The 15,624-nt window shown below is 44.0% G+C and overlaps 1 protein-coding gene across 2 annotated transcripts; it reads right to left on the bottom strand.

Moving 5' to 3' along the window:
• Positions 1 to 5,451, bottom strand: MFSD5 (major facilitator superfamily domain containing 5). Of its 2 annotated transcripts, none has more exons than XM_063293883.1 (2): positions 5,349 to 5,451; positions 1 to 1,949 (listed from the first exon to the last, which is right to left on the bottom strand). In XM_063293883.1, the coding sequence occupies exon 2, from the start codon at positions 1,898 to 1,900 to the stop codon at positions 545 to 547; it is 1,356 nt and encodes a 451-aa protein (XP_063149953.1). In that variant the 5' UTR covers positions 1,901 to 1,949; positions 5,349 to 5,451; the 3' UTR covers positions 1 to 544. The 2 variants fall into 2 exon arrangements, with proteins under 2 accessions (XP_063149953.1, XP_063149952.1); XM_063293882.1 differs by lacking the exon at positions 5,349 to 5,451 and adding an exon at positions 3,891 to 4,190.
• Between the last annotated feature and the right edge of the window lie 10,173 nt (positions 5,452 to 15,624).

Here is a 15,624-nt window from a genome sequence, read left to right as displayed (position 1 = left end):
TAAGCTTTATGTTTAGTTTTATTATTTTTTAAAAAGCAGAATAAAATATGGCTGATATTGCTGATTAAAGAATACAGCTGATCCTGCTACCAAGTTCAATACTGATATTGGATGATCAGTCTATCAACCTCACTCCTTTAAAAAAAACCCTGCTTTGTCCTTTTAAGCCATTATCTGCCACCATCGATTCAGGATGAAGTAGCAAACAGCAATCCCCACATTTGGCTAGCAGAAGCCAAGAAGCCACTGGCCACTGGAATTAAGAACTCCAAGCTGGGGAAAAAAGGGAAAGGGGGGGGGGACACGCTATGCTTGTCATAGACGTAGCTTGTAATGTAGCCCACCTTTGTTGAAAAGAAGAAAATGAGATGTGCATCCACTTCACTCTTCTAGTATGTGGAAGGGGTCCACACAGGACTTGGCAGAGGCTCAGTGTTCTTTTTGCAGACTCCTTGTGTATATACAGTACTGGCTCAGTGATACATTATGGACAATTGGCTAGTTCCAAAGCAGCTCCCATAGAAATAGCTCACCATTCCCTAGTTCAGAACTCAGAAGATATCTCAGCCTGACTAGATGAACTGGGCAGCCTGAGCTCTGCATTGTTTCGGACAACAGTAAAGAGGCTTACAACAGCCAAGAGGGCCATTACCATCATGACAGAGCAGATGGTGAACATATTTCTGGTGCCTGTCTTATAATCACTATCATGGAGGATAAGCAGCCCAAGACAAGCCAGCAAGTTCAATGGAACACGGAACCAATGCATCACGCCTGCCTGATCCTTCTCAGAAATCACCTTTTGCCTGAGAAAACCCATGGCAGGGAAGTAGAGCCCACAGGACAGCTCAATGAGCAGGAAGGCCAAGAATGACTCTGAAGGGTTCTCTTGCCCAGGATTGGTTGAGAAAGTCAGCATGAAGAGTGAAAAAAACACCATTAGGACCGAAAGGGAAAGGATGTGCATGGGCTGGAGGTGGTATTTCTTGGAGGTGGCCACACGGTAAAGTGCGGAACCAACCATGCTGGCAGCCATGAAACTTGAGAAGACAATGCCTAGGGGTGGGTTGTAGGGATCCAGGACTGGAGTCCAGAGGAAGATGAAGATGTAGATGACACTTTCAAATAAGGCCTGAATGGTCCCCAAAAGCAGGACACGGCGATCAGAGAGAAGGCATTTCAGGCCATCAGTGCAAGTTCTAGACAGTGCCCTCTTCTTTCCATAATTCTCATCCCAGTTCTTCATAACCAAGGTACCAGCCAGGACAAGAAAGGGAATAGAGACCATGAAGGGAGCTACTGGGCCAAATCCCAGCCATTCAGCAAAGATATTGGCTACTACACCAGCTCCAATAGCAATGATACTATTCCAGAAGGCAGCTTTAGAGAAGGTGGCAGGAATCCACTCTGCTGGGAAATCATGATGCTCCACATGCTCATGCACGTACCATGCTTCAAAGGCAGAGAAGAGCAGAGCAGTGGACAGCCCTCCTAATATCCTTCCTACAATTAGCACAAAATAATCCCAGGAGAGCTTTGTGAGGCAGCAGATAGAGTAAGTCAAGGAGAACAGGATGCAAGACTTTTTTCGCCCTAAGCGGTCAACCAAGGAATTGGAAACCAGCCCAAACAACACTGTTGAGGCAAAACCACAAACATAAATGATGGTGATCTGGGCTTCCAAGAAGTTATAGTGCTGGTAGAGTTTGTAAAGATAAGGTCCTTGCAACCAATCCGCTGTGAGAGCCAAGAAGTAGACCTGATAATAATCTAGCTGGAACCGCAAGAAGGCTGGGTTGGAGCAAGACCTGCTGGTGAGCCTGGAGCGGCAGGCAGAGAACTCCAAGCCAAAACACATCAGCAGGAGAAAAGCAAAAGCGACATAGGCAGCAATCAGCATGGTGCTTCAAATCATCCTGTGCATCTCTGAAGATCTATTCCCAACACAGCTGAAAAAGAAAAAGAGATATTCAAGGGACACTTAAAACAGGTAAATATTTAACAGGTATAAAATAGGTAAATATGTCCTGCTGGATAAAGCCAAGGCCCATTTTAGTCCAGCATTTTATTCCTCACAATGGTCAACCAGATGCCTCTGCCAAGCACAAAGCTGGAGATGGAGACTTACCTTCTCCTGGCATTCCTTCCCTGCAACTAATATTTAGAAGCATCCACCTCTAACCTAGAGACTTCAAGACTAATGGCTCTTGACAGACTCATCTTCCATGAAGCTCTCCAATCCCCTTTAAAGTCACCCAAGTCAGTGGCCTTCACCAAGTCTTGTGATAATTAATTCCAAGCACTTTATTTTATTCTAAGTCTCCTTCCAGCCAGCTTTACTGGATGACTCCTCATCTCAGTGTTTTGAGAGAGGGGAAGACTTTTTTGTTCCTGCTCATTTTCTCTATACCTTGCATGATTTGGTGAAAAGGAAGCTTTTCCTGAAGACTCGAAGGAGATTTGTGGTCCACTCCTGTTTTTAAAAAGTTTGTCCTCCAAATGTTTGCATATTTAAAGCACACTCTTACATGTTTACTGTGGGGGTTGCTGTTTACTTCTAAAGGTAAAGCCTTCCTTGAGTCAAACTCAGCTCCTGGTGACTTGTAACAGTTATGTTCAACCATGGGAGAAAAATACATAAATCAGCTAAATAAAAGACTACTTGAAGTCAAATGTTCACTTCTAATGACTACATGGATTACATTAAGAAAACACACTTCCCGGCATAGCCTTTATCTCTAGGATTCCTTACTAATCAAGTCACACCTTGTTTAGCTTTTTTTAGGATATCCACATTTTAAATATTATACATATCAAGTAAATGGTTTATACAAATATATAGTTTCTTTTCTGGTCACTTGCATCAAGCAAGAACTAGTTCCTGGAAACAATTATAGGAATTGTCTACAAATTTCTAATCATCTAATCTACTTTTTTCTTGCATGCCATTGATGTTCCACCCAGAGGGAAGGCTAGAAGGAGTACAATGTAGCTATAATTAAATGGAAGTTTGAGTTTGGAGCAGAGTAGTTGTAATGGGGATAACAATTGTGGTAGGCCACCATCTTTCCAGAGGCAGTTCTAGAAAGGAAAGGTACTGGTGGTTGCTCTGGACTAGATAGTCATTTGAGCTTTAGGTTCAAATAGGCATCTGCAGTTGTTGGCACATACTCTGGTAATAAAAACCTACTACTTTCAATTAAGTAATTTCTATGATATTATTAGAAAGGCAATGTATAATGTTATCTTTAATACTTTAAAAGCTTCAAGAAGAAATTGAATATGCCAGCATAGGCTAAAAAGCAGATGAAACACAGATGGGAATATAAACGTTAGAGATATGCAGCAAAAAGAGGGCCAGGAAGATATTCAAGCTAACTAAAATGTTGCTCTACTGAATTCTATGGATATTATCTCCTGCCTACAACCATGATGGCTACAATTCTAATCTCAAAAGAAAAGAAAAGAAAAGAAAAGAAAAAAAGTAAGATTATTTTTCAAGTTGTCCAGTTTCATTTACAGAATACATTCCAAACTCAGACTGAGAGAGTTTACACCTGCAATGTATACAAAGCAAGTCCTGCTAAAATACTCTTGCCTGATGCCTAATTACCTTCTATTACACAGTGGAGGGAAATCCCTCCGACAACTCAAATGTACAAGCCCCTTCTTAGTTTGCTAGAGAAGTTCAATTACTATGTAAAGCAGCCTTTCTCAACCTTTTGACCCTGGAGGAACCCTTGAAATATTTTTCAGGCCTCGAGGAACCCCTGCACATTCAGGCTCAAATATAGGCCAGAAGTTACAAAATTATTATATTCATTTCATGTGTAGGCCTATATATATGCATTAACAGTGTTCTTAAACTAAAAATAAAGAACGAAACATACCTCTTTAATGTGAAGTTGCCCAAATTTGAAATAATTTTTTTAATAAATCGTGATCTCCCAGGGAACCCGAAGTGACCTCTCATGGAATCCTAAAGCTTCATGGAACCCTGGTTGAGAAACCCTGATGTAAAAGATGATGATTATGGCAGACCAATAGATTAGCCCCAAAAGGTGGTTTGGCTGGACAGAAAAATAATCACAAAATTAGTGTGGAGAAGTCATCACAAATCTGCCAAGAGTTGCAATGGGTGAGAAAGGCTGTATGATACTGAGGTTACTAGCAGATGTTAAGAGTTGTTTCAGTGCTTCCTAAGTGAGCAATGAAAAACAAGACCTACCAGCTGAACAAGTCACCTATCTTCCCCCACCTGTTTGGGAAGGTAACAAGTGTTTCATTGAATTGCAATACTGACTTTACTGAGGCTGTGATTAGGATCTCCAGTAACTCCAGTGGGGAGGGAGAAGACATTAAAATCTTAAACTACCAAAGAAACATTATTGCAGCAATCTTGAAACAAAATTTCTGCATCAAACTCACTGTACACCAGAGTTCATTTTCAGCTGTCATACTAAACTCCAAATATCTTTATCGCATGCAAATATTAATAATAAAAACGGTAATTTAAACTCAAAATAATAATTTAGGCTTAAATAACACCTGGAAGAGCATCCTTGGGTTTTACAGTGAGTTTTTAAAAAGAGGGGCTTTTTACAATCACATTATCTTTTTTACTTTCTGAAAAATAATTTTCTAATATTAAAAAGGAGGAAATTATTGCTATAGAAACCCACCCTGTTAAGTGACAATAGAACATACAATTCCAACATCACAATCTAAAATACAGATAAAAGCTATGTTGAAAGGAGTGGCTAAATATGCATTGCCAAACAAGGACAACTCAGCAAAATAACAGGCTTGCCTGGCAAGAAAAGGGAATATTTGATACACCGACGCCCAAAGTCTCTTATACTTTCTATACCTACAGAATCTGCAAAGGGATCGTACGGTTAGGAAGGAAGGGAAGGATCTTCCCCAACTGTGCTGTTAATAAAACTATCTCCCAGAAGAGGAATACTTTCGCCATTTAAAACTGTATCCTCACTGATGGTGAGAAAACAACATGTTCCTTCCACATCTTACTTCTTGTACTGTAAGCCTTCTTAGCTTCCCCCCCGCCCCCGCTTCAAATCAGTGGTCTTCCAGTTATGTTTGGACTACAACTTTCCTAAGGCCCAGGCAGCACGGCCAGTTAGGTATCAGGAAACTCGCAGCCGATGAATCTAGAAGGCATTAAGTTACTTAGTCCTGCCGTAAAGTAATGCGCCTCTTCACCTCCCTGCTCAGTTCCCCCCCCCTCTCTTCCCTGGTCCTTTGGATCATCCCGGATCCTTCCGCAGCAACTCCTTCCTGCATTCGACACGCTGCTTTAAAAGCACGCATCTTCCCCCGAAACCCACCTGCCCGGCTTTCCCGCACAGCTCAGCGCCGTCTGCCCAGCCCAACCCAGCACACGCTGCACTTCCGGTTCCGCTTGGAATGGTTGGCCGTACAACAGAACCACGGTAGGAGCCGCCATCCCGACGGGTCACGTGACTTAAGCCCGCCAGTCAACGCTGGTCGTACCTTGAGCGGGTGGCGTGGCGTTTGCCGCGGGGGAAGAGCGACGCCCATTGGTGCATTTGTTGCATGTGCTTTTTTTTAAAAGGAACACTCTCAAGATAATGTTACAGCGCGATTTCAATTATCCCGCTAACGCTGTGGGGGAGATTTGAATTATACCTCGGCGCTTCTGGTGCACAGTAGGAATAGGATGAATTGCACTGTAATTATCTTCTACTTCACTTGTTTCTCTAGGACAGTGTTGCTGGCTGGGGAATTCTGGGAGTTGAGGTTCACACATCTTAAAGTTGACAAGTTTGAAATACACTACTCTGGGAGCCCAAGGCAACATTCACAGTTTATGTCCTCAGTGAATGGTGCTGCGCACAGTAGTGTGTGCAAATCACGGACAACTGATCTCAGTACAGGTACAGGAAACTGAGTGATCATCTATTTCTGAATCTCTAAGAATGGTGGCTGTCTTTGATAACCTGTGCCCATCCTTAACTCAACAGTGGCTTATGAAATTAACCCATGTTTCTAGATTTGAACAGCACACTGAACCACGAACTACACACACTGGTTGGATTCACATGATACATTAGCCCAGAATGTGGTTGGCTGGTTTGTGGTTCAGAGTGTTGCACAAACCAAGACAAATTTTAACCACAAGTAGCTGGATTTTTCTTTGTATGAAAAAGAGGTGTTTGAATGTGGTCTTTACCACTTAAAGTACAGGATAAAGATACCACCTCCTCTTGTTTGTAGACCTGGTCTTTCTCCACCGGACTGGCTTTCTATTTTCAGAGTTATTAATGTACTGCATTTCAGTTTGAATCAGAAGCATGCATGTAGTGATACAGCCATACACTAAGTAAATATAATACTCACACTGAACTTGAGTTATGTGCAGAATAGTTATAGATAATGTGATATCTCAGGATCCATTATTCTAATTCACATTTCATGTATATCAGTCCCAATGGGAGAACACTTAAATGCATAGGATTTGGCATAATGTAATTTCATATCTTACTGTGATTATATTAAAACTATACAATATTTTTGAAACAGTGAGTTTCACAGTAATTGCCTGTGCAATGCAACTTGCACATTTCAACTGGGCAGTCCTCTGCTTGCACAAGAGACTGATGTAACTCTTTTTGCAACCACAGAGTGTCTATTACTGTTTAGCAGCAGAACTTCCCCCTCCAGCAGTCTTGTCTACCTCCAGTATGGTTCATTATTGCATACAGACTGACCTACATTACTTTGAAAACTATGGGACTGACTTCTAAAGAATGTGGTATAAAATCGCAGAATTAGTCTGCATAACTGTTCTTTCATTTGACTTTACAAAGTACAGATCTTTTTAAAATATGCATAAGAATACCTATTTATTCCTTCCTCCACTGCCTTCTTTTAAAAATCTACCCAAAGAAGAGCTCTAGTGAGCTCAAAAGTTGCTATTTTGTAATTTTTATTTAGTTTGTTCCCTACCCTCCATCCCCAGATATATATTCTTTCCTTTGGATTTCTCCTCACTAGACAACATAGGATACTGTGGAGTCCTTGGTGCTCTCTGAGTTTAGTTGTTTGCTTGCAGACGTTTCATTATCAACTCGGTAGCATCATTACTTTTCTCTTTATTTCATCCAAAATAGCTTTCTCTTGACTCTTCTTTTTGAGTTCACTATTATGTAGTATAAAATAACCTCTAATAAAAGCTTTACTTGCATCCCAGACCATTCTTAAATTGGTGCCTTTACCTAAATTGTTTTTTAAAAATTATTTTAATTTCTTTTTACAATTCTTCACTGTTGCTTCTTTCTGTAGCAACATTTCATTTAGTCTCCACCTAGAAGAACTGGATTTCCTTTTATAAACCAAACTCACAGGATTATGATCTGAAAAAATATTTGGTAATATCTCTACCTTAGAAACCTTAGTAGGCAAGTTCTTTGAAGTCCAAATCATGTCTGTTCTTGAAAAGGATCTATGTCTTTCAGAAAAGTAGATATACTGTCTTGAATTGCCATTTTTCTGTCTCCATATATCAACCATCCTTAAATTGTCCATCAAATCAAAGAAAATTTTTGGTAATTTGCCCTAAGTGATTTCAATATTTTTCTCAGAAATGCTGTCCAGTAGTGGGGAGATCACTCCATTCCAATTTCCCAAACACCAATTTTCATAAGAGAAACCTACTAATCTCTCCATAAGTTGTTTATAAAACAGTCCTTTGCGGCATAAACTTCCAGTATCAAAATCTTAGCCCCATACATATTAACTTCACCCCACATATTAACTTCTACCCTGAAATTCATCGGTATTTTCATCCATCTTGTGTTATCCTTTTTTATCTTAATAACACAATTATGTCCCTAGGAATAATTATCCTAGGGAATGAATAATTATCCATTATTTCTGAAATAAAGGACTGTCCTTTATAAAAAAAAAAAGGATGTATCGTCACTGTATTCAGAGGCCTGTCTGAGAAGTTAAAAAAAAAAGTCTTGAAAGAAGGCTAGGGCAAACCAGTTCTATACTATCACCAAGAAAATTACATGAGCCTCTCCATGAAGTCACAGGGAGTCAAGCTTGACTTGAAGAAGATTTTTACATTTCCTTGCCAATAGGATTTTAGCTTCCCAGTAGCAGTGGGTCACCTATACTTGGGGTGGCCTCACTGGGATTTCCTTCAGTTGTGAAATCAGTTTTCTTTCCTAAGGAAGGGGAAACATTCAAGAGAGGACCATATTGCTGTTCCGAGAATGGGGAGATTAATCTTCTGCTTATTAAAATGTCTCAAACCCCATCACAAAAGCAATAATTTGGCCTCTCAAAAAGAGGTCCAGATAGACTTCTCTTTGCAGCTTCTCTTGCACCAAAAATGGAAACTTAGAGAAAGTGGGGAAATGAGGCTGACTTGCTTGTTTCCAGGTTAATTTTACACACACATGCTGCAGGTTAATGGGACAGACAAAAACAGGGAGGCAAAGCTTTCAGGCCACCACAAATTTGAAAGTGTAAAAAAAACAAAACGTTAAATGCTGGCAGCTGCTAAAATGTCTGGGATGAAGCCAATTTAATGGCCTGCTAGAACCACTAAAATGGAGCAGAGCTTATAACACAGCTGAGAAGCTGGCACAGAAAAAGAAAATTATCTTAGATAGCTTCAATGAGAATGCCAGAGAAACACAGGTTATCGATCCTACACACTCAGCCCTCCCAGGCATAAAGAATCACACACTTAGACAGATTAGGTTAAAATAAGTAAAAGAATTCTTACTGACTTTATTGTTGCTTCTGTAACATTCATCTTGGTGGAAAAGATGAAGTTCCTTTGTTCTTCTGTTCTTTATAAATACTTAGTTTGCCCTAAACTCTCAGCCCTACAGTTGCCAAGAGCTATGTGGAAGAAAGGGGCAGAATTCTTCATCAAGGCCCGAGCACATGGCCCTGATGAGCAGAGCAGCATGCTTGCTTCTGGAAGAAGGAGAGAGGAAGTGGGAGTGGCAACAAACAGCTTCCTCAGAGTTGCATTGTGGGACAACTCAAGTTATATGCTAATTCACATGCTAATGAGGCATGCTTGATTTGCCAGGACTGCCAACATGGGAGACAGTTCAAGATGGCTGCTTGTCATACAGTCAGGCAGCCCTTACTCATACAGGGTCAGCCATGTCATGCAAGCCCACCCATAGAAGCCCATGCTTTTAAACTAGGTTCATGTAGTTTGAGCTTGTTTTATTGGATAAACCACACGTGTAAGGATTGCCTACCCTAATAGACTTAGACTCACAAGCAGGAACTTAATGATATCTGATTTATTAAAGAATAGTATGCAAATACAGAGAAAGCTGAGAATGAGCAAAAGCACGCCAAATACAAACTAAAAACCCTCGGCACAAACGTAATCCCTCCCCTCGCCCGGCCGTTGCAAACTCCCCCCCAGGTGCTGGTAACCATTTCTGCTGATGTCCTGGGAAAGAAACCTTGAACACACGAGATAACCCAAACACATTCCAATCCAGCTGCCAACATATAACAATCCCACGAGATAGAATCCTCCTCCCTTCCCAAACGAAACCCGCATCAGCCAAATGACATGCGAAACGTTACGATGCAGCAGAAACATTGGAACGATGAACATGACATACTGCCCCCCCCAAAACGAAACATTAAGGAGCAGGTTTCGGAGGATAAGCGAGATGAAAGCGTCTAACTAAAACAGGGGATTGAACATCACGGGCAGACACCCACTCTGGGTGGGGGAAGTGCTTCCAACGAATGAGGTATTGCAGGGAGCCATGATGCCTGCAAGAATCAAGGACCTCCTTCACCTCAAAATGTTGCTGTCCATCAATCATGATCGGAGCAGGAGGGGGAGGCTGCGGGTGCCAGTGATTGGAGTGGGTGACAGGCTTGAGTAAGCTGCAATGAAAAACAGGATGCAAACGTTTCAGGTTGTGAGGCAAATCCAGTTTAAACGTCACAGGGTTTACGATGCCCACAATGGGAAAAGGACCCACAAACTTAGGAGCCAACTTTTTGGAGGGCTGTGGGGACTTTATGAACTTGGTGGAAAGGTAGACCTGATCTCCAACTTTAAAATCAGGTTGAAGGGCGTGCTGCTTATCGGCGTGCAGCTTATAAGTAGACTGGGCATCAGTCAAAGCCTGCTGAATTACTGGCCAAGAGTCAGCTAGCTGAGCAGCCCAATCAGAAGGAGAGCAGGGCTGCGTGGGGGGTTGGGGCAACTCAGGGATGGGGACAAAATCTTGTCCAAAAATAACATGGAAAGGGGTGTGCCCTGTGCTCTGATGAACGGCATTGTTGTAAGCTACCTCAGCAAAAGGTAGCAGATCAACCCAATTATCCTGTTGATAATTGACAAATGCCCTCAAAAACTGCTCCAGGGTTGAATTAAGAACCTCCGTAGGTCCGTCAGTCTCCGGATGCGACGCAGTGGACAACGCCTGCTTGGTGCCCACCAGCTTCAAAAATGACTTCCAAAATTGGGAAGTGAACTGTGTCCCGTGGTCTGTGACCAAGCGGGAGGGGCTACCGTGGATCTGGTAGATGTGGATTAGAAAAAGGCGGGCCAACTGCTGAGCAGACGGAATAGAAGCACATGGAATGAAATGGGCTTGCTTGGAAAAATAGTCCTTTACCACCCAAATGACAGTTTTTCTTTGACTAGGAGGCAAATCCACAATGAAATCCATAGAAACCTCCTCCCAAGGACAGGCGGGGCTGGCCACCGGCTGCAGCAGCCCATGCAGTTTTCCCCCTTTCCGTTTTGACATGGCACAGACAGACAAGAAGCAACATAACTTTTTACATCACGTCTTAAGGTGGGCCACCAAAACTGGCGCCGTACCAGGTGCAACGTTTTGACAAACCCAAAATGACCAGCCACCTTATCATCATGACATCTATTTAAAATCTCCCTTCGCAAATTGTCAGGCACATAGAGGCGGTTTTGCTTCCAAGCTAACCCTTTGCCAAATGTAACATTGTCTCTATTTGCCTGCAACCAAGTATCAGATTTCACCTCATGCAGAAACTGTTGTTGCAATTGAGAGGGAACTGGAGTCCTCTCCCCAGCCAGTGAAACTGACGCAGGAGGTAGCTGCGACGCAGGAGGCAGCTGCGCACGAGTTTGACTGCGTGTGACAGCCTGCAAACACAATTGGGGTTCTGTCCACAATGTCAGGTGCCTGGACCGCATCCTGGGGTAGGCGGGAAAGTGCATCAGCCAGGAAGTTTTTCTTGCCCGGAATGAATTTCAATTTAAAGTCAAAGCGACTGAAAAATTGCACCCAGTGGATCTGTTTAGGACTAAGCTTCCGGGGTGTGCTGAGCGCTTCCAAATTTTTATGGTCAGTCCAAACCTCAAAAGGACATTTAGCCCCCTCTAAAAGGTGGCGCCATGCCTCCAAAGCTGCCTTGACAGCAAAAGCTTCCTTTTCCCAAACATGCCACCGCCTTTCCATCTCGGAAAATTTCCGGGACAGATACGCACACGGCTTCAGGCAGTTGTCAGCATCCACTTGCAGCAAGAGCGCTCCAATTGAAAAATCAGAAGCATCCACTTGAACCACAAAGGGTTTAGTGGGATCAGGGTGTTGAAGAATGGGTTCAACAGTAAACAGGCTTTTGAGTTTGTCAAAAGCCATCTGGCAGTCAGTTGTCCAATTTAGCAATGCCCCCGGGTTCTTTACCTTGCGTGTGTCCCCCAACCCCTTGGTACGTAACAAGTCAGTAAGGGGCAACGCAATTTCTGCAAACCCCTGGATGAATTGGCGGTAATAGTTGGAAAATCCAAGGGAACTTTGGAGCTGCCTACGGGTACGCGGGCGCTCCCACCCCAAAATGGCTTGAATCTTTGCAGGATCCATCTCAATGCCCTTATCAGAGATTCTGTACCCCAGGTAGTCAAGCGGAGTCTTATGAAATTCACACTTAGAAAGCTTAGCATAGAGCTCAGCCTTTCTCAGTTTGCTAAACATCTGTTTCACCAAGCGCTCATGTTCCTCTTCCGTTTCAATATAAATCAAAACATCATCCAAATAGACCAGTACACCCTTGAACAAATGTTCATGTAACACTTCACTGATCAATTGCATGAACACCCCTGGCGCCCCCGCCAAACCAAAAGGTAGAACTTTATACTGAAAAGAACCCGGTGGACAATTAAAAGCAGTCTTCCATTCATCCCCCTCCTGTATGCGGATGCAGAAATAGGCTTCCCGCAAATCCAGCTTAGAGAAGATTCTCCCCTTAGCCAGATGTGCTAACATGTCTTTTATTAATGGCAGAGGATATTTATTTAATATCGAGACCGCATTCAAACCACGGTAATCTGTACAAAGTCTCAATGTCCCATCCTTCTTTCCCCAAAACAAGACGGGGGCGCCTACTGGCGAATTCGCTGGTTCAATAAAACCCCTGGCCAAGTTCTTGTCCACAAACTCCCTCAACGCCGCCAGTTCCCAACTCTATCACACAGTCAGTTTTTCGATGGGAAGGGAGTTGGTCTGCTTCTTTCTCGCCAAACACATCTGCAAAGCCTTGGTATTGCTCCGGCAAGCCCTCCAGTGGTGTGACAGCAAAATGCGGGGTTGCTGCCGCCGCCCTCCCCACTGCAGCCTCCAGAGCGTCTTCCTCTCCAGGGGCTTGATAGAAACCATCCCCAAAAGTCAAAGTCCTGTGCACCCAATTTATATAGGGGTTTTGTTGGACCAACCAAGGAATCCCCAGAATGACTAGGGGATGCCCCACAGGCGCCACCACAAACTGCAGCCCCTCATGGTGGCTGCCCAATTGTAACGCCACCATTCCCGTGAAATGGGTGACCGGTTTCCCACCCGCAGTAGAACCATCCAGCTGGGTGAAAATCATGGGACGCTGCAATGGAAAGCTGGGTAACTCCAGAGCAGCCACCACATCAGGGTGCATCAAGCAACGCGAACACCCTGAATTGATCAGTGCCCAAACTTCAACAGTCCTTGTGCGGGAGCCTAACTTCACTTTCACGTTCAGCGTGGGACAGTTGGCACTCACCGAAACATCTTTGCGCCCGTCCTCCACCACCTGCCCACAGGCGCTCTTTAGAGCAGGTGGCTGGCGTTTCCCGCCGGCTGGTGTAGATCGAGCTCCCCCTCGCACCCGAAGTAAGGAACCTCCTCCACTTCAGTTTCTGCCTTGGCTGCCTTCATTTTCCTAGGTAGGGAGGGTGATTTCCCTGCCGGCTTCCCTGAACGATCATCGGTCTTGCCCTTCGGGCACGCCGCCACTCGGTGACCCTCCTTTCCACATCGGAGGCACTGGCCTTTTGCATAACGGCGCTCCCTCTCCTCCTCCCAGGCACGTTGACCGGACTTCCCAGTAGGCGCAGCAAGGCGAGAACCCTTGCTGAGCCTGGCATGTCTCATCCCCTTCCTGTGAGCGAAGGTCTCATGGGCATGTTCAGCCTTCCCTGCCAACTGTATCCATTCATACAGGGTATCTGGGTCATCCCTACCCAGCGATCACCTCAGGACCTCCGTGTTCAGACCGTCCTTAAAGAGCTTTATTAAGGTAGATTGGGACCAATCCTCAACCAGAGCCTTAAATTCCAGAGCATAGCCCGCTACAGATCGTGGCCCCTGACTAAGCTCCCTCAGCGCCCGTTTTGCCCTTTCTTTAGCTAACGGGTCTTCGAAGTGTAACTTTAATGCCCACAGGAATTCTTCGAACTCCTCCAGCTCAGGAGCCTCCGATTGACATAACTGCACAAACCAATCGGCAGCCCGCCCCTTCAGCTTAGTGGCAATGGCATTAATCTTGGCTCTTTCTGAACGAAAACACGGTCCCCATTCATCCATATAACTCCTTGCATTAGTAAGGAAGAACGACAACTCAGTTGGATCTCCATCAAATTTAACTGTAAAATCCTTAACCCCCACTCCGGGTGGTCCCTTCACCACATCTGGGCGGTCGGACTTACTTTTCGCTCCCAGGGATCTCCGCTCTCGAGGAGGGGACTTTGAAATTCGCACCCTCGGCACCCTTGCCTCCTCTCTGTGCCGGGTCCTACTCCTTTCCTCCGAGGAAGGGGGGGGCGAAGAAGGGGACGAATGCCTATTACTAGACTCCCCTCTCCTCCTCTCCTGAGGACCCCAGTCCATTGATATTTTCTGAAGCATGAATTCTATTGACTCCAATTTGGCCTCCACCAGTCTTATACGGTCAGGGGTTTGGGAATCCTCCTTTCCCTCCTGCCTCACCACGGTTGGGGACATCGGGTATCGCTGCTTCCAAGACGTTTTGGACGTCCCTGGTTGGGGTCCCTGTGTTTCGTCCCAGGTGACCAGCTCACCTGGCGACTCGCCGGTCAGTTCAGGGGCTCTTTTACCTCCAACCTCCTCTTCTCCCAGGCTGGAGCTCGACATCTCCCGAATTTCTGAGAGCTCCCAAGTAGGGACCCTCTCTGTTCTTATCACCGTAGAGTCGGGTTCCCCCTTGCTCAATTCCTCGCTTTCCACGGTTTGGGGATTTGGTTTGCTCATCGCTAGCACTTCTCCCTCACAAAATAAATCTGGAAAGGGGCTAACAGTAAAAATTTTTAGATTCTCAGCTTTATGTAAGGATTGCCTACCCTAATAGACTCAGACTCACAAGCAGGAACTTAATGATATCTGATTTATTAAAGAATAGTATGCAAATACAGAGAAAGCTGAGAATGAGCAAAAGCACGCCAAATACAAACTAAAAACCCTCGGCACAAACGTAATCCCTCCCCTCGCCCGGCCGTTGCAAACTCCCTCCCAGGTGCTGGTAACCATTTCTGCTGATGTCCTGGGAAAGAAACCTTGAACACACGAGATAACCCAAACACATTCCAATCCAGCTGCCAACATATAACAATCCCACGAGATAGAATCCTCCTCCCTTCCCAAACGAAACCCGCATCAGCCAAATGACATGCGAAACGTTACGATGCAGCAGAAACATTGGAACGATGAACATGACAACACGTTGGGTTCACACAATACACTACCTCACAAATCATAGTGTCCAAATGCAATGACTAGGTTTGCAAACATTCAGTAGTGACACCACATAAACCACTTTGGTTTATCAGCACAATTTGCAAATTGGGTTTTCATGTCAATTAAGTTAAACATGGTTTAAAAAATTTACATTCTATTCTTGCCCACTAGGTGGCAGAAAATATCTGATCAAAAAGATTACTGTAGGTTAATTGGGAGAGATTGCAATGTGTTTTGATGATTGGATGAGATAAAATGTGTTTATGTTATCTTGTCTATAATTATATATGCTAAACTTGGGAACTGATACTGATTGGATGTGCTTTCAGCACATACGTAATTCATACTGTCTCTCATGAATCCATCTGGGAATTCATTACTTGTGTGAGTAGTGCTGATCTAATTCCCCCACCTTATAATTGCACTAAAATACCCATATTAAGAAAAACCATGCGAATTAGATTCCTTGATTATCCTATACAATTGCATGCAAAACTTTAGGCACCCCTAAATCCTTAAGTGAAAGGAAGCTGACATAGCTTCTACATGGTACAAAGTTAATCACAATATATCTTCTGAACACTGTCTATAT

Source organism: Candoia aspera, chromosome 2 (assembly GCF_035149785.1).
Source record: "Candoia aspera isolate rCanAsp1 chromosome 2, rCanAsp1.hap2, whole genome shotgun sequence".
Taxonomy (NCBI): Eukaryota; Metazoa; Chordata; class Lepidosauria; order Squamata; family Boidae; genus Candoia; species Candoia aspera.
The sequence above is the reverse complement of the archived record's forward strand: the minus strand, read 5'-3'. Positions and strand labels throughout refer to the sequence as shown.

Coding starts and splice junctions, on each gene's coding strand:
- MFSD5 (XM_063293883.1), bottom strand. CDS start 1,900: ATGCTGATTGCTGCCTATGTCGCTTTTGCTTTTCTCCTGCTGATGTGT.